Source organism: Mercenaria mercenaria, chromosome 12 (assembly GCF_021730395.1).
Source record: "Mercenaria mercenaria strain notata chromosome 12, MADL_Memer_1, whole genome shotgun sequence".
Lineage (NCBI taxonomy): Eukaryota > Metazoa > Mollusca > Bivalvia > Venerida > Veneridae > Mercenaria > Mercenaria mercenaria.
In genome coordinates, this window is record NC_069372.1 from 73,838,787 (window position 1) to 73,864,563 (window position 25,777).

A 25,777-nucleotide genomic window follows, 5' to 3' on the forward strand; every position below is an offset into this window, starting at 1 on the left:
CTCTGATGTTACTGTTTATGCATCACAATTAATGAAACCATTATAACTATGCAGAAAATGTCAACATATAGATATATTAACTCAGAAAAATTACTTTTGACAGATGTCGAAAGTATCTGAAACTGAGAAAAACACGAAGTATTTCTTAATGATATGAAAAATCTAGCGGACAGAATTTTGCCAAATTTTATATTATGTAAGCTAGAACTAAGACAAAAAATTCTAAACCAAAAAAAATGATATCAACCCGTGCTTGTTTTCAAGAAAAATTAAAAAATATTCACTCCACCCACAAAAGTATTTTTTCATTACCCCACCCACCTAAAAATTATGAACACTTTTTTTTTCTTACACAACGAATTGCACAATGTTATAATCAGTTTCATAACCAGTTTTCTTACTCACATGCGGAATAATGCACCTTTAAGGTCGCATGTCTCTAGGTCAAATACTTTTTGAGATACGTGATACACAAGCTTTCACATGCCATTTACGTATATATTTGACCACGTCAAGGGACATAAATCTGTTTTTACTGAGTGAAACCTCAAATAAAAGCACTGGTGCACAACTTCGCATGCTGAATTTAATTCTTGTATGGTTTCATGACTCTTGGCGCATATACTTTTGAGGTACATGCGACACAAATGTTTAGACTCTTATGACATTTTGACTGTCAAGCGCCGTAACTCTGGTCTTACTACGTGAAATGCGGGATGGGGCACAAAATGTATAACAACATTTTTAGCAGGTCACATTTGAACTTGAAGGAGATAGATCATGTGAAGATTTTCTGGAATTTTATGTGACTTGGAGTCGGCTGCATCATTACTGGACGAAATATTTTACTTTGGATGTCCACAATGTATTTGATTCGAGCACTTCCAACGGCTACTCTTCCAATAAAACACTATCACTTTTAAAAGTAAAACATGCACGACCTATATTGTCAGTACATACGATATTTTTTGCGTGAGTGCGCTGTATAACCGACAATTATGCACTTTCGGCGGCGAATCCTGAACTTTACAGTGGTTATCGCTTGCTGCGCGATTGAGATGCGCACAAAATATTGTGATGAACTCCTTTAAGTTGCTTATTCAGTGTACCGAAAAAGACAAAGTATAGTTCATTTTCAGAACAGCATATATGATAGGTCAAAGAAGTACTGAAAACAACAAGAAGTAAAGCCCAACAGGAAACAAAGATTATAAAACACCCCATGTGGAAATATAGGGGCACGTGTAAGACATATACACGTGCAAACTGACATGTATATATAAACGAAAATGCGCGCAATAATATGAATAAGGAAATTATTATTAAGATTACATGAAACAGGGGTTGAGATGTCAGGCAGGTTTTACTGAACATTCTGTAAATAGTTTTCTACATGTCGTTGCTTGGATTGATGAAATTCTTCAGGGACGTAAACAAGACTTAGTAACTGTTGACAACATTGCAAATTAAAGTTGTAAAAAACGTTTGTCGTTTGTTTCTTATAGTCTGAGAGATAAATATTACCTTAGAACAAAACTACAAATAGAAACAGTTAAGCCTCGAAGCAAATTGCAGTGTCTTTCGACCAGAGAGTGGCACACGTGTTTGGCATGTGCGAGCTTGCGCAAAACTGAGCGTACATGGATAGATCAAAAACCGATCAACCGGCAAAAAGTTGTTTTTGTGACACTGTACTTATTCCTGGACAATTTCCAGGTGATGAGAAATGTCATTCTGTCGACATCTACGTAGCCACGACAACCAGACCTTATTAGCACATGATATATTACATCTATTAAGAAAGCGGATGTAAACACTCAAAAGGGTATCAATTTTCTGAATAAAAATAGCATAAATTGTATTTCGATAATTGGTTCCGATCGCACATGTTTACCTTATATAGAGAAAAATTGTACATATAGCTAACAAAGACCGGAATATTTAGAGTTGATGATGAAGGTACTTTGTTGAACATTGGCTATGCAAGGCAATGGTGCAGGTTGATAAAATATTAGTAGACACAACCTTTTTATTACGTTACGGCCGCGGAAAGGATATCAAGAAGTAAAACAGTTGATAACAGTAATCAACTAGATCCAAAAAATACCAGTTAATTGAAATAGTATTCAGGTTTCATTGTTCATGGGTATCATTCTAAACACTTTAAGGCAAATGATCTTGACTTCCCGGCAGTCATATCCATGATGACAAATGCCCCAATCTGAGGGAAAGTGTTAGACTAGCCACTAGACTGATAATAATATATTTCTACATTTTTCATTTTTTTAATTTCATAGAGACAAAAGCCAGTCTATTTTAGAGATTTTCACAGAGGACTGATGTTGAAATCAGATATTGGACATAGAATATAGACTGGCTTAGTTCACTACATTTAATCATAAAAATGTAAAAAAAAAGATATATCATAGTCTAGGAGCTAGTCTAGGAAAGTGTTTACTTATATTTTTTAACTCAAAGGTCAAACAACCTTGAAATATTTGAATTAAATTGGCATATATTAAAAAATGTTGTAAGTCGATGCTGCCGATTACTGCGTTGCTTTAACAGATTGTTTAACCTTATTCATTTTTCATGGCTTTGTTTCATTCTGAAAGAACAAAAATATATGGTTTTGAATAAATCCATGCTTCTAATTCAATTATGCCTATTGTCACATTAATTTAAGAGGTCACGTTTAAAAATGACATTGGAAAATTCTATAAATAATTGCATACCCAAGTGCTTTCAGCTAAGCTATTGAAAATATGTTATTAATTTATTGATAGAAACTATAACTCGGATACCAGTTATTAATAGAGTCACAACTGTCACCAAGTAAGGCGAGTGGTAATAATTGTCCGTTCATGATTGTTTATAATCTTATACGAAGTCCGCCTATGCCAATATTATGAAGTTCATTTGCCACGTTAATGAAGCGCCTTTATAATTGATTGATTTGAAACCTTTTAAAAATATCGAACTGGAATAATCGGTTTTAGTTCCAGTTCATATATCAAATAACATACGGATTGGAGGCAAATACAGATGTATAGTTCCCGCATATTTTACTGAAGGCAAACTGACTAGCCACGTAGCAACTGCCTTTGAAATCAGATAAGAAGCTGTAAATCATGTTTTGTTTCGTCACAGTTACGCTAACCTCACTTCCGTCATTAAGGACGCCGTATCTGTGGTAATACGTCTGGGACAAACGTAAAATAAATCTAAGGGATTCACTTTTTCTTATATCCGAAATGTTTTTGTTATTGTTGTTATTATGAGCAGTCATAGTAAAAAAAATAAGATAAATAAGATTGTAATGATTTTAAAAAGATCTTTATAAAAGGACAGAACTAGAGAAAGCAATCTATATTTGAAATACTCAGAGCAGACATGTTACCAGGTGAGAGAAAATAAATACATGGTTAAGTAAACACAATTGTACTTTATATTTACTGTGTCGTTAATAATTTGCTCTTTATTATCAGTTTAGAAAAAAATATTTTGTTTAAATAGAAACTATACATTATCATGGTGTTTCAGTTTGAGTGAAAGTCAACATTAGATAATCCAAAGAGCTATAAAAATATGTATTTTTAGTTCTTTGGATAATCGCTACAGAAGACAGATAGACAGACTGACAGACAGGTAGTTAGAACCGTTCCTGTTTGCGGCTACTAATACTAAAACTATGCGCACACACAGACCTGTGTGCTCAAGTCGAATTTAAGCTTGCAGAATTGTTTGTTGTTAGTTTTCTTCAAGCGTTGTATACTAATGTATTAAGCTTCAAATTAAAACTGATCTTCTTAAAAATGCTCTGAATAAATCTTTAAAACAAGCACATAATATTTATTTAGTAAATATATTTTACTGTTTACCTTTAAAGTCAATGACGTAAAAATGAATGTTTTGTTGGCCTACCGTATTGTCTTTATTTAACTAACTTTTACACCATAAATTACTTTTGTATTTATATTTATTTATTTGTAAATGATTGGGAAAGGCAATGCAAATATTCTAAAGGAAACCAATTCTCAGTAATTAGAATTAAGGTCGCTTGTTTACTGAGAAATGATGTCATTTCAAATGATCATCAACATCACTGTTTTTCATTAACTTGCAACAAGTAATGCATTATGATCTTGGTCGTTGCCAGGTGACTCTCTGTAGCCATGATGACATTTCCGGTCTTCTTAAGTAGACCAAGAATAAGAGCAGTGTCGCGTGGAAACACGTCTTTGCCGTCTCATTTGTTTCTTGTTTTTCAGAAATAAAAGGTACTTGTATCAGATATTATGCTTGCAATAACATGTTTAACACATACACAATGCGCTGATCTGGAACAAACTTTCTACAAACGACAGTTTTCAAAGAGATTTTTGTGTACAACAATTGTAAATAAAGTCCTTAATATATACTCTATCTGTTGTCGACATGCAATAGTAGAAATATTTTTCTGTTGATGATGGTAACGAACTTTAGTTCTTCAAACAATCGTTTACGAATATTTTGCACAGGTTTCGGGCTTAACTAACTAGTATATAATTATTAGAACTTCATCCCATAATCTTTTGATAGAAACTGGAAGATACAATAATACTCCGCGAGAACAGAGACTCTGTAGATCGTGTAATATGAATACCATAGAAAACGAGTACCATTTTTTATTAGTATGCACGATGCTCCGTGACTTAAGAAGCAAATATTTTAAGAAATATTATTGCCACTGGCCAAGTATCATTAAATTTGAAAAAATGATGTCATCAAAATAAAAAAATGTTATCTTATACTTAGCGAAGTATATATATTTAATTTTTGCAGCAAAGAACCGTATTTCTTAATCCCCTATCTACATTCAGTTTGCAGAGTATATGTAATGTGATGTACAATATACGCTATTGTTAATTTGTCAATTCTACAATTGTTAGTTATAAAAATTATAACGCCCTTCCGATATTATTTTTTTGTAAAACTTATCTCACTTATTTAATTTGTGCATTTTCGAGAATTGTTACCGTAACCTGCTACAGTTCTCTCCCAATTATATTTCTATTAAATATGTTTATCATTGAACATTAATTTTGTGTAGGCTATAAGCATATGTGTTATGCTGAATAAACTTTTGTATTGTATTGTATTGTATTGTATTGTATTGTATATAAAACGGTCATTATGCGGTTATGAAGTAAACATTTTTTTAAAAATCATTTTCGTAAAATGTCACGTGCAAAATCATAGGCCATAGTTTTTGGACGCTCATAAATTAGGCATTTTCGGTTTCATTTAAACACAAAGATTGATCTGGCCTAAAGTTTGTCGCTGAGGTGATAATTGCATCGCAGAATGACAACATATAAAACTGACCAGATTATTCGCTTAATACAATAAGTATAATTGTATGTATTATTCAGAATCAAATTGATTCAATCTATATGTACATAATTCAATGTAGAACTAGCTAAATATTGGAACGTAGCAAAGTCATTGCAAACAACTTTGATCTCACAATAATAATCGCAATTGTCAAAAACTCTAGTGGGTATTTAATGTGTATCATTATGAATTTATTCAACAAGTTTAATACATTTAATGAGGAAAGGTACAAATGTTATATTTGTTTTATAACATGTTAGGTTCTCCTATTGGAAATTTAAAGATAATAGTGCGATCAATTCGTAACAGAAAATGCCAAAATACTTCAGAAAATGGGAAAAGCACCAAAATTGGCACAGCTATTTATTAAAGCATTAAAAACATTTTTTTCATGGGACCCATTTGATATCTGTCAAGATGGCCGATATGGCGGCCATTTTCCAAAATGGCCGCCAAAACGCAATATTTACGTTAGAAGACTCTAATGAAAGGTCATTATATTTACATTCACCCCCAAAATGCACTAAATATAAATGTATATAATAAAATAAATCCTAAATTTGCATCAAATCCAAAAATAACAATTCAAATGATAATAGTTTCTTTCTGTTTCCATGGTAACGGCAAAAATCTAACCTTTAAAACTTAGTTTAATATTATCATTGTGTAGTTTTCATATTTTTAAGAATAGAATATTTTGTTTTAATATATGTAATTTATATTATTTCACTTGAATTCCCTCCACAGCAGCATGTTGAAACATTATTGTTATTCCCTTACCAGTATTTAGCCATGGGCTTATGGGTTGCCCCTGAAATGCATGTAAATCGTCAGCCAGCAGAGTGGGATACTGAAATAACTTTGAAAGCACAGCAGAATTTTTCATGATTGTGGTACATGATAGATGGCAATGCAGAGAATGTCAATGTCTTTAATTTTGTTCCTATGGCAACAAATGTTGTTGCTATGGCAACAAATAGTGCACGAATAGTCACAAAGTGTCATCCTGCATTTCTTCAAAACAAGGAGAGATTGTTCTTGAGAAATTTTACATAGACAGAGGGACAAATTGAGAACATGCTTGTTATCTTATTTTCTCCTCTTGTCATCATTTTGTCCGTCTGTATGTCGGTCCATCATTTGCAAATGGCGGATTCTTCAATAATTTTAAAAAATTGCAAATTCTAAAGATTTTCTTTATGAAACCTTGTTTATAGATGGTAAGTAATATGGAAAATGTGAAGTAAATTAAACTTAGTTGCTATATAAAATTGTAGTTTCTTTGACACCAAGTACGAAAACTACCCCTTTCATTTGGGGACTTCAAAATGCAAGAATGATTTATAGCCACGGGCTAGTAGGATCAAATGAAACAATGTTCGTTATTATGCACCCGCAGTCACAATGTCTGCGTAATAAATTGCTAACTGTGTAACAAAGAAGAGTAAGGCTGAAAAAATATAAAAGTTTTTTTGTCATGGACAACACTTAGAAACTTTCTGTGAAAAAATTTTACTCTGAACAGTGAGCTGAAATCTGAAATAAGGTACATGTCAGTTACTCTTGTCAGTACACACAACACGAGATTGTCGACAACTTTAGTTTAACTTGCATAAGGCAGTGCAGAGCATTTCAGCACGTTTGACAAATTACGTCTTCCTCGACAGACTTTATCGAGGTTGCAAATGCACCTGAGGAGCTATTGGTACGAGACTCGGGTACTTGAGACAAAAACTATTGAAAAGGTTCCAATATATCAAAGATCTCTCTGGTCAGCCTTATTTATCTTGACTAAGAATTTTAGGAAAGTGATGGAACACCCGACACCCATATGTGCCCGACCTAATGGGCAACCTTTTTTAGTATGTTCAAGAGGTGTAGCAGACGATGCAGGAATGCACATTATAGCCCTAATCTATATGTGAACAAATGGTTGATCAAGCTACTTGACATGTTTTGCTGTAAAAAAGATTTATCGAAAGCCTCCATTTATACCCCAAAATACAATACGAACAGTTTGTTTGTGGGAAGATGTAGAAAATGCATTTAAAAGCTTGATTCACCAGTAAGCGCAAAGCTGTACTGGTTAGTTTTGTTTGACAAGACAGTGTTTTCTTACATTAGACTGCTTTACTGGAAGTACAACTGGTAATAGATATATTTGCGTCTTAAACTAAAATTTAAATTGTTTTAAAAATTTGGGTGTTTCGAATGTACCGTGCTCATTAGAAAAATCCTCAAGTACCACTTTTAATTTTATTTGATTTCAGTAAAATGTCCGAAATAGATATTAGAGCACATTTTTCTTGTAGAAAGATAGATCTGCTCTTAATTTATACCCCCGTTACACTCGCCATTCCCACTACGTCCGTAAAACTAGCAGGACGCAATAAGAAATGTACAATGTAAAGAAATTTCAGTAGACTCCGATAAGAACATGATAATTATGGTCTCCATGAGTGTAGAGAACGCGGTCGAATTTTGGACATGTTCAAAACAAATGTAGTGAGAACGCTGTCTAATCAGGAAGCTGGAAGGACGTAGTAATGATGTAACTAAAACCTAGTAGACATAGTACAAACGTGGTGCGGACGGGAAAGGGTGTATGGTGCGCTCACTGCGCTGTCCCTTGGGTTTTTCATTGCGTTCTTGCTACGTCAATGGATTCTTACTACAACTTATATACGCTTGTGTGCTATGACCATGCTAACGTGCATGCCACATTGTATATACCGCATAAGTTATTAATACGTTTTTTCGGTTCTTAACACATCTATGTCACGTTTGCAGCACTTCTCACCATGATTGGTTCAGATTCTAAAATTGAGTATAATACTGGATCCAATTCCAATCACTTTGTTTTCAATCAGCAATGGGTATCGAACAAACATCAGGGAAATTGCCACATTATCATGGACTCACAGCACTGTCAGCTTGTAGTGGACTTTGGAAACCTCCGTATATCCTTCACACTGCTTTTGCTTATTCCACCGCAGTCTCTCCATAAGACTGCTCTTTTTTCTTTATTGGGGCGTTGGGGGGGGGTGTGGGTCGTCGTTTATTGTAATTTATGATTGTTGAGTGTAGATGCGGACACAATTATGTCAATATAACTTGCAGAAGGAATGAAAAAAAATAAGAGGCGCATGGCGTAGTATTTATAAGTAGTCGACGAATGCAGTGAAAAAGGGGATAAGCAATGGTTAAAGCATGGTAAGCGAGAGGTGCAATCTGACTGATCGTACTAAGAATGTAGTAAAAACACTGGACAGAAGAAGCGTGTGGGAAGAAAATTAGGTGAACGTGTTAGACGGGCCCTGAGAACCTGGCAAGGATATTAAAAGCGCGCAGTATGAACTTTAGAACTGCACATTTTTCGAGTTTGATCCCCGTCCCCACAGCGTCAAAATTTCAAGAAGCATATAATCTTCATGGTCTTTGCCTGAGAGTGATCAGGGCATTAGTGACTGTACATTATATGCTTATGACATTAAACTATAAAACCATTGTTATGGCACAATGTGCTACAATTTGACAAAAAAAAGAATATTACCCGGAACATGCAAAAGTAAATTTGATTACCCTGATCAACCGGCAATGACTTTTTCCCCAAAAAAATCATGATGATCTGACAGGCCAGGAATGTTTACATGGTCTATCACACTAACATAATTAATGAATTATATAGTTTTATAAGTGTCATTAGTTCTCTTAGTGTAAATAAATTGAAATGAATAAAGCAACACTTACAAATTCTGAGTCACGAAAACTAATGACAAAGTGAACACATGTCATTTATTCATTAAAACACATTACAGACTAAAACTCGTTTGCTCAAACTCTGATAATTCGAACACCATTCTTCCCAAATTTAAACTATCGTCAGGTCCAAACAAATTCCTTTATAATATTTTTTTCGATCACTCAATAATACATACTACCGATAATTCGAATAAATTTAGTCCCGGGCCTGGGTGGGTTCCAGTTTTCCGAAGTTCGAATGTATTTATAATTAATTAATTTACAATTGTGTAAAGTTCTGCACAGACTGTTGCCATTTTTAAAAAAATTCTTGATATGCCAGTTACCATTATATACTTAATTTTGATTCATATAAATGCATTATGACTTTTCTTCTGCTTAATAGCACATTTTATCCAAGGGAGACAACTTTTTTCATTTTTGTTGGAAGAGCGGTATTCTTGTTAATATAATATGTTTGGATTTATTCAGGCAGGTGGTTTTAGCTTATTATATTGATGACTGTAAGTGTCAACAGAAATTTTATATATGATATAATAATGTATTTTTGAAAATATATACATATATGGCGGCCATCTTGGATTTTTCGGCCATATTGGATTTTCCGGAGTGGGTCTCATGCTCATTTTTAGTATTTTGCCCTAAAGTAGTTATGTACCAAGTTTCATGCTTTTCCCATTTTCTGAAGTATTTTTACACCATTTTACTGTACTATAAAGTCTGTCTTTATCTTTCTTTACCTATTGCAGACAAAGTCAGATGGACCAACGTCTCCTTTACTAAAATGACGTCAACATCAAATTGTAATTACGCTAGTGTATTTCCAAACATTATGTCAGGGAACTTATTTTTGATAAGTGACCGTGCTTTATCTCTAAAACAACAAAAATTCAACTGATAATTCAAATAATTTAATCACAAAATGTATAAATTCGCCGATGAATTTGGTAGAAAAGACAAAGATAGCGTATGTACTGTAGTATGGTTAGTAAGTGTTATCAAATGAGTGCATTGCACAAAAATGAAAACACGAGTAAAGTAGAAATGATGGCAATCACATTAGGAAATTTTTTTCCCTGTTAGTTTTGAAAATCTTTTTTTTCGAGCACATTAAAGGGCATATAAGTCTCATTCAGTCAGACACAGTTGAAATAAAATACAGTCTGTTTCAAAATTGATATAAATAAAAGCTTCTCTTAGCAACTTACTGTTTTCCTCCAGTGGCTTTACTGGTTCAGAATAAGCGTCGACTATTTTCGTTGGTTTAGACATTAGAAACCATGTGTCGCCAGGAAATCAGTTGGGCGCTATCGTCGCATTTTAATGTACTGTAAGCGTTTTCAGACAGATTAAGCATGTTTTATTCAATTGTTCTTTTATACATACAGATTTAGCATGTTTGCAGTTTCATGTTTCAGTTTGGTTACATTTCACTCGGAACATGCATAATGCATTATAAATGAGCCGCACCTTGAGAAAACCAACATAGTGGGTTTGGGACTAGCATGGATCCAGACCAGCCTGCGCATCTGCGCAGTCTGGTCAGGATTCATGCTGTTCGCAAATGCACAATGTTGGTTTTCTCATGGTACGGCTCAAATATTGAAGATAACAGCGCTGATTTGTTACTATGTAATTCAGTATTTACACAGAAGACAACATGATCGCTGCTGTCCTTTTTAAAAACTGTTGAGCTTAAAATAGAATATTAAAGGCCACGTTAATTGTGAAATAAACGTTTACGTCTAATTAAGACTAAACTTGTCTAACATGCTTTGAAAACTTCAGTATTTTGCTTTCTATTAACATCATTTCGACTTTGAACATTTTGACTTGTTTGAATATTTAGAGACTTTTAACTGTCTAAAGGGAGTAAGTCGACTTTTAATTTCTAATAAGGATATAGGCCTAACTATGGTAAAGGAACCAGCGTGGGAGCCAGCTGGTCTATCGCGTAATGGCGGATAGATTTTTGAACACTAATTTTTCACTTGGCATGGCAACAGAGGTCTAGATAAAGCTAGTTTCTGTTTAATTTTCATAGTGGATGTATTTTTGACATTCTTGTAAGAAAAATGGGAGAGGAGGTTGTATTTGGTGAAGTGAAACTCAATTCTAGTACGAGTAGTACTTCCAGGTTGAAGCAGTGTGATCTTGATGTGATTTTATAGTAAGCAAATGTGACAGGAGAAATCTCTTATTTTTCTCTTCATTTTATATAAGTTTTATCATAACTCTTTAAAATGAGTTAAGGATTTGTTCTCTGAAATGGGTCTAGCTATGTTTGGTAGCTCTTTAAAAATGTTAGTTTTATATAGAATATAAAGGGACTATTGTTTAGTGTTGTGTGACCTATATAGACGCTTGCCTGTCTAATAGGGTCCATTTGACTCTTATCTTCTCATACGGATATTTGACGTTTAACTGTCGAAAAGGGATGTTTTGACGTTTAACTGTTTAAAGGGGGGTATTTTGACTTTAAACTGTCTAATATGGATACTTTGACTTTTATTTCTGCTGTTATGTTGCTTGGTTGCGTTCTATGCTTTTAAAGGATCTTTTGACAGATTTCTTAACTGTCTTGTAGGAATACTTTGACTTAAAACTGTCTGATAGGCATAGTTCCACTTTAGTGTTCCTAACGTGGATAGTTATACTGTCAGTTAGCGGGTTAATTCAGAAAATGTGACAAGCTATATGATATTTTATCTGGACATTTTGTTTTGATGAATGACTTTAGTTAGTTGTCACGTATTTTTACTTTGTATAAGCTGGATATTTCTTTTTGTTTTTGAAAGCGGTTTTACCTGGTTAATTTATCTATTTCTTAACCTTTCTAATCTGAATAATTTATCGTCTTATCTAGTGAGAGTGTCTTTGTATAATATCTAATGTGGATATTTCGTCTTTCTAAGCAATCTGATCTGGGTACTTAATCATGTTTGTCATGGGCGGTGCCCCACAGTGATGTTTTTTCTTGCTTGTCATTTTTTTATCTGTGTATGTTAGTTGTATGTGTGTGTTTGTCTTTTGCAGGTGCGTGTCTGCTATGTTGTAGGAATACTTTGTTTAAGGACCATTGCTTTCTCTTTTTAATATTCATCCTTGCTCCACCTTCCCTCAACATCCGACCCTTTTATCTACCCCTTACCACCCAACCCCCATTTTCTGTAGTTTGCATATATTTATAATGTACCTGTTGTTGGATTTTTGGAGCAACCCGTCTACAATATTTTTCCGTTACAGCTTCTTTTGTTGTGGCCCTGCTTCGCGATGCATGGCTCTATGGCTGTGCTTTGGGTGTTCTGTGCTTCCAGGAAATCTACCATTACCTTTTATCTTTTATTGTTATTGTCACTGCAACATTCAATCTTAATTTCATTGTAACGTCCCAGTGGACGATCTTCTTGCCGGATGTATGCGACACACATTGAAACTTAGCTTCTTCAAAGATCAATTCTCCGTAACTTCAGAACGGAAATTCACAGAGAAAGCGTACTGATTTGTATGGTATGAAATGTGTACACTGACATTCATATGATCCTACCAACTGAGCCGTGTTACTTTTATCATCGACATGCGTGAAAGAAAGCGCTAATGAATTTTCAATGGAATATTCAATTAGATGTTCTACATGCTGTTTTATATTTTTCTATAGTATAAAAATAGAATTATTGTTATGATGCCATGAAGTATTTTTAAGCTAAGGTTAAGTTGTAATTGAGCATTGAATACCGTATGTACTTTATGCATGCAATTATTAGTCGAAGGACATTTCAATTGTTGTCAATGAAAATATTTTAAACAATTTTAGCGACACAATTAATGTAAGTGAAAAGAATTTAAATGGTAAATGCATAAAATGATCTTGTCGCGTCCTTTTAAGTGGCAATTCATTGCTTCATTTAGAAATTCAAGGTTATTTCTTTCTTTTGTTAAAATTACTTTGGCATACTTTGTTCTTAGTTCATTTAGTAATATCAAACTCTCTAGTAGTTACAATATGTTAGCTAAATCAGTTATCATGACATTTAAAGATACTTTTTATTACACTAACGATTTAAATGTCGAAGTTCATAAACTTTTATAATTATTGTTTTGCTCAAACTATGCTTTTTTCACTGTGAACACTAACGTTTTGTGGACTCATATGGAATGAAATCCTGTATTACTGTACATTATTTGGTAATTTTGTACACAGCTATGGTATTTTAGGGACTAGCTATGGTATTTTAGGGACTTTACAATTTTTTATTTCAATATCACACAAGTGCCAATGAATTCAGTTGTTTCACTTAACGCTTTCAGGCGTATTTATTTGTTACTGCAACGTTTTAAAGTTATTTAAAAAAAATCAATGAAAGTTTTTACTATACTGTTAAAAAATGCACGAAATTTAGAATTATAATAGTTACAAGAATTAAAGACAGTAACGCCACAGTAATTGTGAAATTAAGTTCAGTTACGAAGCAGCTCTATTGTGACAGTAAACATGATAAATTTACTAATATTTAAACTAAGCATGAACAACTGGTATCATGTCAGTGATAACTACGTCCTGAGTTGATTCTGAAATAGTTTCGTGCTTGTTCAGAATTTCCCTTTAATCAACACTTTAATTACCTTTTCAAGACACGCCCGTTCCGTGTCACGATTTCTGAAAAGAATTTAGGTCAGAAGTTAATTCAGCTGTCAGAACTTATTGGGAAAGCTGTTCTTTACAGATTAAAAAACATGAAACATGTAAATCAAAACAGACTTTTGCCTAATAGGAATCAGTCATCACTCCTGTGAATCAGCGCTGCTTCACGACCCTTATTGACTTAAGTGCGGCATTTGACACTGTCGGCCACGGCATTCTGCTAGATGGTGTCTGTGAAACAGCTATTCAATGGATAGACTACTTAAGGCCTCGTGCTTGTAAGGTTAATGTCAACAATACATATTCACCAGACCGCCAGCTTGAATGCAATTGTGCTACAAAGCAGTTGCCTTTGTCATTGGCTGTATTTCACCTATACCGGAACTCTTTTTGATGTCATTCCCAAAGCCATATCAGTCTACGGGGACCTCAAACGATGCGCAGTTACAATCAATGGCTTGATGAATAGAAACAAATTAAAAATGAACGATTCGAAAACTGAATTTATTATATTTGGTAGCAGACCTCAATTGAGCAAATGTTTTACAAATTCGATTAACATTGCTGGTGGTGAAATCAAACTGAAAGCACAACTAATTATCTTGGTGCATTTCTTGATGAAAACCCGAACTTTAAAGATCATGTAAATCGCAAATGTCGTACAGCCATGTTGAATTACCTACGGATTAAGAACATATAAAAATATATAACCAAAGCAGCCACTGAAATTTTAGTTTGTCTCTAGTAATTTCACATCTGGAGTATTGCAATGTCATACTGTATGGTGTAACCAACAATGAAATGCATAAGATGCAACGTATTCAAACTTGTGTGCAAAACTTGTGCTTAACAGGAGGAAATTTGACAGTTCCACACAAGCATTGGATGGCCGAGTCAGTTATTATTCTTTTTTGGTTGCATTCTATGCTTCCAATGGGATCATTTTACAGATTTGATTAACTATCACAACAGCAATCTTTAAGTGCCATGTGACGGCTGTAAAAAGTCTCCCCCGTACTTAGATTCAGAGTTGTTACATTTTCTGGTCCTTTGGGATCATGGAGTCCATTCAATAGATGTGTAATAGAGTTCCGCTTAAGCCGGTGCTAGGGGGCGTGAGTGGTGTTGCACATTTTATTACCTCTCATGAACAGATTCAGCTGTTATTCATTTTTTGTTGCATTGTATGCTTCCAAGGGATCTTTTTACAGATTTTATTACATTGGTAGCCGGTGAAAGCAAGGACTGAGTTTAAGATTCTTTCTTTCATGTAAAGTCACATTGGTAGAGCACCTATGTATTTAACAGAACTACTTACAGAGACTGTTCCTAGTAGACAATGTTTGATATCGTCAGAAAATTCTGAATGTCGTTATATTGTTCCATACAAAAAGTGTAAGAAGTTTCTGTACTATTGGTTCAAAACTGTGGAATCAACTCCCGTTAAGCATTACGCAAAAGTAAATCACTTAATACAAAAAAAAATATCTTAAGACACTGACTGTATTTTAGAGACTTCATGACATTGTTTTAATTTGTTTGATAACTGTTTTATATGCGATAACAGTAGGCGTTAGTGTTTGATTTATGTGAGGTTTTACATTTCATCATTAATATTTCAAGGTTTGTTAAATTAAATGTACAACGCCATTGAATATGTCATTGTACAGAAATAGGCGTTAAATCAAATTAATCAGTTTAAGTTTCAGTTTCAACTATGCCGGGAAAATATTTTTTCATTAATATTACCAAACAAAATCTGTATGCTACAAATAAACGGTAATTAATTAAGTAATCATGTCTACATTTTAGATTAAAATGTTGTAAATCAAACAACTGTTGACATTAGCAGGACCAACGCAGAAACAGTGTTTTTCTCATGCCACATAAATTTGTGCAAAGTCTAGGCTTAATGTATTTTGCTTATCTTTCATACGACCACCAAAGACATCCAATTTGAATAAAGATCTTTTCAAGCCATTGGCTAAATAATCATTTTATCATTGCTAATACCATCAAATGGAAATTTAGATAAAGTTTCGTTCAGTGAAAAGATCCGCTACATTTGTTCATCACAGGTTTCGAAATTTAATCAACATTTGTCATAAGCGATAGTAAGAAAGCACGCGGCAAGAGAGTGCTTTTAGAGCTGACTCTAAGCATACACTATGGACCATACTGATCTGAGTTGAATGAACTTACAGATGTATAACGTTTCAGTATGCAATAATTGATTATTAAATACATTTTTATTTAAGGCTGAATCGTGCTTTAGGTTTCTATCTAGATGTATCCCAACTACGAAATTTCATTCTCTTATACATAATACGTCAATGGGAGAAATATGAAAAAAAGTGTCGATAATTGAACATAGACGAGACTGTTTTTGCTGTGTATGGACATATATTTTCAAAACTAAAAGTATCTACAATTTAAAAAAGAGCACCGCAATGCGGAGCAATATACGTCCAAACATATGACCTTTGACCCCTAAGTGTGACCTTGACGTTAAAGCGAGCCATCCGAAACATGCGCTCTGCATGTTGTCTTGATATGGTGAAAATGTGTGCCAAGTTTCTTTAAAATCCTTCAAGCAGTTCAAGAGTTACTGAGCGGACATGAAACAAAGTCATATGACATTTGACCCTTAAGTGTGACATTGACCTTGAAGCGATCCATCGAAAATATGCGATCTGCACGTCGTCTCGATTTGGAGAACATTTGTGTCAAGTTTCTTTGAAACCCTTCAAGGGGTTCAAGAATTACATTAGCGCAAAAATGCCATGGTTTGTCAGATGTTGTTGTTTATCTAAAAAGTAGTCACCTAGATAGATTGACAGTTGTAGAAAATCATGACATCATAAATGACGATGTTTCTGACACCTTAGTTTGATCATATACACCGGTAATTAACAATAACTTGTACGATATATATTCAACCAAGATCAACAGAACATCTACACGACCCCTGTTCTTAATTGAATTCTTGAACACATTAAGCCTTTGACGTCATTACAATTTAATTACATGAATAATTAATTTAATATTTTCATTTGAAACGCCGCCAGTTATATAGACTGGACATACCACACACTGGTTATCGATCGTGGCTCTGTTCATTCTTTTTCTTACAAACGTCGTTAAGTATTCATTACCTTACTCCGGCCGAGAAATAATAAAGTACATTTCTCAAGCCTTTGTCATATACACTGCCAGTACCTCACCAATATAGAACACATGTTTACTGGACTAATAAGACATTAAAAAATTAGTTTTAAGAATATTAATTTATGATGCCGTATAATAAAACTACTTGTCGGTCAGAAGTCAAAACAATATCGCTGTCCGTCATTCGGACCTTAGGCAATAGTTTTAACTATTGACCGGGAGGCCAAGGTGTATAATATTGGATCCATGTCAAAGGACATTTTGATTACTCATTTACATCTATATAGACTTCACCAACTAAAACTGTGTAAAACTCTTCCATTCAAATCAAATATTACAACCCCACATGAAAGGACACAAGCAGCGTGGCAACGTTATAACAGTATTCATAGTCTGAGTCCTCTGACCATCTGTGCTAACAGTAAATGTCTTTATATTTATTGTAATGCAATGGCAAAACATGTTGCCAAAGGAACAAGCCGTGACTTATGACTTCAATCTCAAAGTTCGAATATTCTGGTGGTCGCTGTAACTTCTAACATTTATTAGTAACAGTAACTTATAATACTCGACTTAGTCTCGTAATCTAAGACCAAATCAAATGACAACTGACAATCACGTAAAAGCTTGAAAAATGAAAGCTAAACCTCTGCTAATGTCACAAGAGCTACTTCTATACAAACGTCATTAAAATATCGCCGAATATAAACCACCGTTTCAGAGACCAACACTACAAAAACCTGCTTAGTGGAGTTTCGTTTTTGAAAGCCATAACAAAGTCCTTACTTTAAATATCAAATAAACCATAATTAGATCATATTGTGCTCACAGTGTACGCTAAACTTAGGCCATAAACTGACTTTCAGAATAAAATATCCGATATGATAATATCTTAAGAACTTCATTTATCTGGCCCTTATTGCTAAATATAATATTACCACCTTATTACATACTCGTTTCTATTTCCTGTTAAGTTACACTGGTACCGGAAACGTCAATATTTTTCCATACACTGACGCCTGATTTTCATATCGGGTGCGTGACGTAATTCAGTGTGTGTTGTTGCACTATTTTTTTCTATCTAGTTCAGTATTGTCAATCCTATTCAGGCTATTGAACATAATTATGATATTTACATAATATTTATACATGTAGATGCGTATGTAATAAAAAGGTTATTATCTTTGCATCGGGAAATATGCACTCGTTCTTCAGCGGAAGAATATTGCGCTCCTGAAGTCGCGCAATATTTCCACTGAAGAACTCGTGCATATTTCCCGATACAAAGCTAATTACCTATAAATATCAGTGTTATGATAGTTTATATTCAATTAACGTTTTTCATTATCAATTAAAAATCTCTAATGAATAAACGTAACATCTAAAACACCTATTGCGATGTTACTGTCACGCACTTGTTTTAAACATCTGAAAAAAATACTGTATACTCTCTAGGTCATAGCCAGGCATGTAAATGTATGACTTTTTAGCCCACCATCATCAGATGGTGGGCTATTCAAATCACTCTGCGTCCGTGGTCCGTCCGTCCATCCGTTAACAATTTCTCATTATCGCATCTCCTCAGAAACTACTGGGGTGGAGGGGGATTCTGACCAAACTTTGTCAGAATAATGTATTGGTACCCTAGTTGTGTCCCCCTTAAAATCAGACTGGTTCAACAATTTTTGAGTGAGTTATGGCCCTTTGTTTTTTTTTTATAATTTACATAGATTTATATAGGGAAAAACTTTGAAAATCGTCTTGTGCAAAACCACAGAGCCTAGGGCTTTGATATTTGGTATGAAGCATTATCTAGTGGTCCTCTACCAAGATGATTCAAACTATTTCCCTGGGGTCAAATATGGCCCCGTCCCGGGGGTCACATTGTTCATATAGACTTATATAGAGAAAAACTTTGAAAAACCTCTTGTCAAAAACCACAGGGCTTAGGGCTTTGATATTTTGTATGTGACATCATCTAGTGGTCTTCTACTAAGATTGTTCAAATTATCCCCCCTGGGGGTCACATGGTTTACATAGACTTATATAGGGAAAAACTTTGAAAATCTTCTTGTCAAAACCCTAATGCTTTGATATTTGTAATCTAGCATCATCTAGTGGTTCTCTACCAAGTTTGTTCAAATTATCCCCCTAGGGTCAAATATGGCCCCGCCCCGGGGGTTACATGGTTCATATAGACTTATATAGGGAAAAGCTTTTAAAATCTTCTTGTCAATAACCTACAACATTCAAATTTGGACCACCTGTATAGTTTTGAGGGGTAAGATGAACCTTGACATGAGTTGACCTTGATTTTGACCTAGTGACATACTTTCACATTTCTGTAGCTACAGCCTTCAAATTTGGACCACATGCATAGTTTTGTGCACCGGAAAAAACTTTGACCTTGACATTGACCTAGTGACCTACTTTCACATTTCTGAAGGTACAGGCTTCAAATTTGGACCACATGCATAGTTTTGTGTTCCGAAATGAAATTTTACCTTGATTTTGACCTAGTGACCTACTTTCACATTTCTCAAGCTACAGCCTTAAAATTTGGATCACATGCTTAATTTTGTGTACCGAAATGAACTTTGATCTTGAGATTGACCTAGTGACCTACTTTCACATTTCTCAAGCTACAGCTTTCAAATTTGGATCACATGCATGGACCACATGCACAGTGTTGTGTACTGAAATGAAATTTGACCTTGATTTTGACCTTGGGCTAGTCTTGAAATTTGGAACATTCAAAAATGGCTCATTGGCGGGCGCCAAGATCACTCTGTGATCTCTTGCTTACATTAATTTTATTTCTCTTGAAAATCATAACATGAGGTATTCCTTGGTGTATAATGCCGTATCAAGGTATCAAAATTATATCTCATAATTGCAAAATATTATATCATGATCATTGTTAAAGTTACACAACTTTGTTCTAGAACATTTTATTGTACAATTTTTACTGTACTGCATATACTTCAGGCACATGTAACGTCCTTATACGCATTTATGAGTTCGGCACTTTCGCGTTTCTGTAGAATCGACATTTTTTTACAATCATGTTAACAGGGCCTGAGTCAGTAAACAAACTTGCACCTGTCCGATCTGGAAAAAAGTTATAACGGCTATTTAGACCAAACCAATGCAGGTAAATTACAAAATAGTGGTAAAAACTGTACATTGTATTTCACTTGACGTTTCAAAGTGGGTATGGACAATATTTCATCTGATCTGTTTAAGTAATAGTTGCTTTGGTCAGTATTGGTCTATTATTTGAAACTTTGAAACTGTTTTATTTGATTAAACGCCTATTTTTACGTAAAACATATTCAATGGCGTTTTACAAACATAAAAAATTACGTTTAAAAATTAAGACATTTTAAAGATGTATGAAATAAATGAGCATAAATATCATTGTGAATAAACTATTTAGTAAGTATTAAACAAAAGATCAGGCATCAGATAAAATTAATAAAATATTAGAATATTAAGATACAGTAAGAAAGCTGTTTTGTTAGTAAGTAAGTAGATGCGAGTTGTTGTGACATGTCCATAAGTTATTACAAACAACTGTATGTTTGTATTTGGGATAAAATTGTTCATACTCAAATTAATTTACACAATTTAAATCATCCAGTTCATGTTACCACAGTATCTTATCAGTAAGCAGACTGTTATCCTATATAAGGGTATGATGTGTCTTGCAAAGAAAAAGTGGCGGTGTGGTGGCAAATATTTGTGCAAAATAAAAGGTTCTCATTTTACGTTCCTGAAAATTATTGAACAAGAAAATAGAATGACACATGCCAGGTTCATGGTTAGATGTGTTGATATTAAGTAACAGCAGAGCCTTGTGTATATCATTCCGGCTTTGATCGTTCTAACTGCACACCCACTTTTGAAACGAAATTGTATATTTTTTAATATAAAGAGTATGTGTAGTGGGTCGGGGTTAGAAATCAAGGCAGTATAGGATAACAGTCTGCTTACTGTGAAACCACACATAAAATAACTCATTGCGCATGTGCAATCGATCACTCAATAGTTTCAATAAATATCATGAGAATGTAAAGCATTTGTACAGACGGCTTATTGTAACAAAGTTTCAAAATGTCTTCATGATCTGACGTATATTACCTAGGAGATATTTGAAATATAAAAGGGTCTAGCTGGAAAAGTACTTAAGTATTTGTAAAGTAACTGTAATTTATGAATAACATAATATGAATATACATAACACAAAATTTTATTGCAGTTATTATTACTATTGTCAAGCTACTTCATAAAACCCCGAACACCAGTGCTTTATTGTATTCAAAATTTAACTGCTCGTGAAGCGAAAAAAGCAATTAAATTAGTGGGGTTTAAATAGAGAATATTACTATTCAAGGTCTTGAATCGGAAATAAATGTGTTGTCGAAAACGTTGATGCGTAGCATAAACAATCTCAATCTTCCATTTCAGCAGTTGCAGTTTATATATTATTGCACGAACACGACTGAAAAAACAATATCATTATTTCCTTTCCTTTACAATTATATGATTACAATAATTATCTAATGGAACGATATCATATTCACAAACTCAATATGTTTTGTTTCTACTTTCAGATTTATGCCGTGATTTCATTGATTGTGGTCCTGGTATCGATAACCGTATTCGTAATAGAGACTCTACCATACTTTGGTTCTGTTTTCGTACATGCTTCCGATTCCACACGGAATGTCACGAGCGACGATCTTCGGAAAGAACTGGAAATCTTCACAAATGTTTCGCCAAATGATTGTCTTCTTATAATTGATAACGCTTGCAACATATTTTTCTTTATTGAATTCGTTATTAAACTTTTTGCCTCACCTGACAAAAGGAAATTTTTCAAAAGTCCTTTAGTGATAACGGAATTGTTATGTTTGGTTCCATATTATATTGGAATATTTATAGTTGTGGCTCATCCGGATCCAGTCAGAGTTTTCGATTTCATCCGGGTGCTTTTCGCTACTAGAGTTTTACGGATATTTCGAATTTTTGTATTAATGAAACATTTTCTAGCTCTAAAGATTCTCATATATACAATAAGAGCCAGCAAAAAGGAATTATTTTTACTTTTGATAGTTCTTATAATAGGAGTAGTGATATTCGCATGTCTTGAATATTACATGGAAATATTTTCAAACGCGGATGATCTAGAGTTAGAGCACATACCTTTAGCATTCTGGTGGGCTCTAATCACCATGACAACCGTAGGGTATGGTGACGTTGTTCCAAAATCAGGGCTTGGATACGTCATTGGAGGATTTTGTGCAATAAGTGGTGTTCTAGTTATTGCCTTATCTGTACCTGTCATCGTCAATAATTTTACGGTTTATTACACGCATGCGCAGTCTAGAGAAAAATTGAAACTGCGCCGGAAGAAATTTGAGCAGACTGAAAAATGGCAAAGATTAAAGGCTGGATTGAAAAGCAAATTAAAAAGCGGTGCATTGAACGGTATGTTAAATGGAATCAAGAAACGAAATGCACGTGCCGTGACGCCAACGGATACAAAGGCGCCGCCTAAAATTCCTCTTCTGAAATTAGGGGGCGGTACTAAATCCGATTCTGAAAAACCTTCAAATAAGACAGATTCAGAAGAAGATAAACATTGTCCCAGTACGGTACGAGACATTGTGCTGGAAGATGTTAGCGAGACTGTGATTGGAAATTCAAGTGCTTCTGATGAAGGAATATCTGTGATAGAGACTGAGAGTGTAATACCAAATGGTAATGCTACTGCATTAAATAACGATCGGAAGGAAACACTGAAAATTCCACAAAAGACTCAAGTGCGATCAAAGTTTTTTGGTGGTACCATAAATGGTCCAAAATTTTTAAGAAATGGCAATAGGTTAAAAAAGGACGAAAGTAAAGACTTAGAAATGTTGACTCCGAATTCCAAAGCGCCAAAGAAACCTTCATTTAGAGTATAACGAAACGAAAAAAATATATATATTCTCACATGCCAAAATAAAAAGTTACCAGTGACAAGAAAAAACTGAATGTTTAGAATACATTTGAGCATGTCAGTGTTAATGGCTACATGATATTTCCTGATCATTTGACGGCGATATGAGCATGCGTTATTTCCGGATTGAAGCGTGGCAAACTCTCAGTTCATGAATATTTTATTTCACAGCTATTAGAGCATTCTAATTTATATGACACGGTTGTCTTGGTGCATATGAAAACAGTGTAAGTTGACAAAGCCAAAGAAAGACTGTCCCGCTGTATTGAATCTAATACAGAGCTGGTATTGACAATTGCGGTCATTTATTTGCCATAAGTAACATGGAATGAAAAGGTATAACCAAGATTTTGTCCTCCATATCCATTCATTAGAACCACTGGCCTCAAAAAGCGGGATCGTTAAAGAATTTATGGCACAACAGAAACAGAAAGGTTTTAATCGTTAATAAAATTAGTTTGTAAACGGGGACTACTGTAATAAATGAAATGGGTATAACACAGAATGAATCATATATTGTCTGATATAGCACAGAACAATTTTACAATATCTGAAATTATACATTTTATGAATGGCTTGCCAGGCAGTAGTCAGATCTGTTGCCTGAGGTCCGAAGGACTGAGAACAATAGGTTTAACTACAAGTAGTGACCAGCAAGTCATTCAGTAAGTGTTACATTAAGTGACATCAGAAATAAATTTTCATATATCTGCCTTCAAATTTTGATTTTGGCCAAATGTAATCTTGGTTCTATGTCTATTACAACTACAGGTCATCAACACATCCAAGATTTTTTTTTCGATCTTTATATACTGTTATTACCAGTTAAATACAAATAAACATTGTCAGCATCATTCTTTCAACAAATACAATTCTTTAACTTCTAATCTGACAGATACCAAAACCTTCAGCTCTGAAAATAAACATATTAAACATATCCTAATACAATTACCAAATATCTTATTTGAACAAATATAGTAATTAATTAGAACAAATATGGCATTTTATCAAACCTCCTATATCATATGCATTCAAATCTATTCATTCAATTAATACATATATTTCATAAAACAGTAAAACATATCAAATTCATAGTATAGTGGTCTGAAACCTTAAAAAATACATGTAGATAAAACAGCTCATCAACACATTTTAAATGAACACATCAAGGGACATTTTTATCAATTACTGATCTGATGGGATCAAACCCTTTCTGCAAATACACACCACACACCCGTCTGTCAGTGCTCCGGTTACTGTCACTTCTCTACAAAATAAAAGTCTTTGCAAATCCATATATTTCTAAAATTAATAGTGTGATGTCATAATGTCGCGCGTGACTTGTACGGGAAAATTGGTTAAATTCAGTTCTAATATGCTCGTCTCTGTAAAAACACTCTTACGCCAGAATGACGTCATGTTAACGTGCGGTGACGTCAAAGTTTTTGTTGCGGCAAAGAAAGAACACTTCTATATTTTATCCAGTGTTTGAGATTAAGGGCATATTAGTATCGAAATACTTTATAGCACAAGTGTGCTTTAACACTATTTGTACACTCGGGTGGTAATACGTCGTTCAAATAATTTCACTGCGCCCTCGTGAAATTATTACGCCCGACGCATAACACCCATCGTGCATAAATAGTGTTAAAGCACTCTTTTGCTATAAATTATTTTTTAATTAAAGCCACAGCAACAGATTTCGAACTGTAACAATATTTACAATAATGCACAGAGAACACTTTGTACGAGCACGAAAGACCAAAATAACACCAGTTATGAAATATTTACTAAATTATCTCCCCTGAATATTAAAACCCATCATCAAGCACCTCATTAATAACTGCTTAAGACAGGAGCTGTTGTCGTATTATGTCAAAGTTCTAAATTAATATTAGCAGAACCTACAGAAATTACAAGTTTGTATCTTTTGTATACCTTGTAGGGCAAAATAATCAAATACTTTTTCTGTGTTGAAATTTTACTCTTTATTTTGAATTTTCGGACACTTGTCCTTTTTCAAGAATATGGAAATATTTTTCTGACTAAGTAATATCCATGTAACATTTATATCACAGGAAATGAATAATGTTGACGTCCTGTCACTAAGACAACGTCACGTCACATCCTGTGTAAGACGTGACGTCGTTTCCCGCAAAAAGGGCAAGGTGTCAACATCATACATAACCAGAGAGCAAAACACAATACTAAGTGCAGCAAGATATACAAAATAATAATAATAATAAATAAATAAATAATAATAAAAAAAAAATATATATATATAATAAATAAAAACAGCAAGATAACTGTCCAATTCATTTTAAACCCCTAAAAGTTAAAATATACAGGATGTCTATACGCAGTCAGTTTGAAAACACTAGAAATGCATGCATTGTCATTTAAGTGAAAGGACCCTCCATAGTTTTTAGAATTACACAAGTTAAGTTAAAGAATCCAAGGGTCACTACTGATGACTATTAACGACTTTACTGAATGCATTTTAAATATTAAGTTTTACGTTACATCCCTGGGGTGTCTTCGTGCCTAGCCTCTTTATCCATTCCTCTTCTACCATCTGTCTGTAAATGCGTCCTTCGTTAAACACGTTAAGGTACATTGCTATTCTGCTTTGATGTCTGTAAATTATATCCATCTGTTCCCAAGAAAGAAGGTATTGATGCATGTAGGATAGGTCTCAACAAAAGATCAAACATGCTTGTCCCAACTGAAGATGTGGTAAAAATGATAGAAGTCGTCCTCAACAACAATAATTTCAACCTTGGTGGTAAACACTATATACAGAAAAAAGGTATTGCTATTGG

The 25,777-nt window shown here is 34.0% G+C and overlaps 1 protein-coding gene across 1 annotated transcript in view; it reads left to right on the top strand.

Moving 5' to 3' along the window:
- The window catches only part of LOC123535165 (potassium voltage-gated channel protein Shaw-like), a 50,168-nt gene extending 24,828 nt beyond the window's left edge, over positions 1 to 25,340 (top strand). Inside the window, exon 2 of the mRNA XM_045317721.2 lies at positions 21,565 to 25,340. Coding sequence (XP_045173656.2) covers positions 21,565 to 22,920 — 1,356 coding nt within the window. The 3' untranslated portion in view covers positions 22,921 to 25,340. The remainder of the gene's footprint in view (positions 1 to 21,564) is intronic.
- The last annotated feature ends 437 nt before the right edge of the window (positions 25,341 to 25,777 follow it).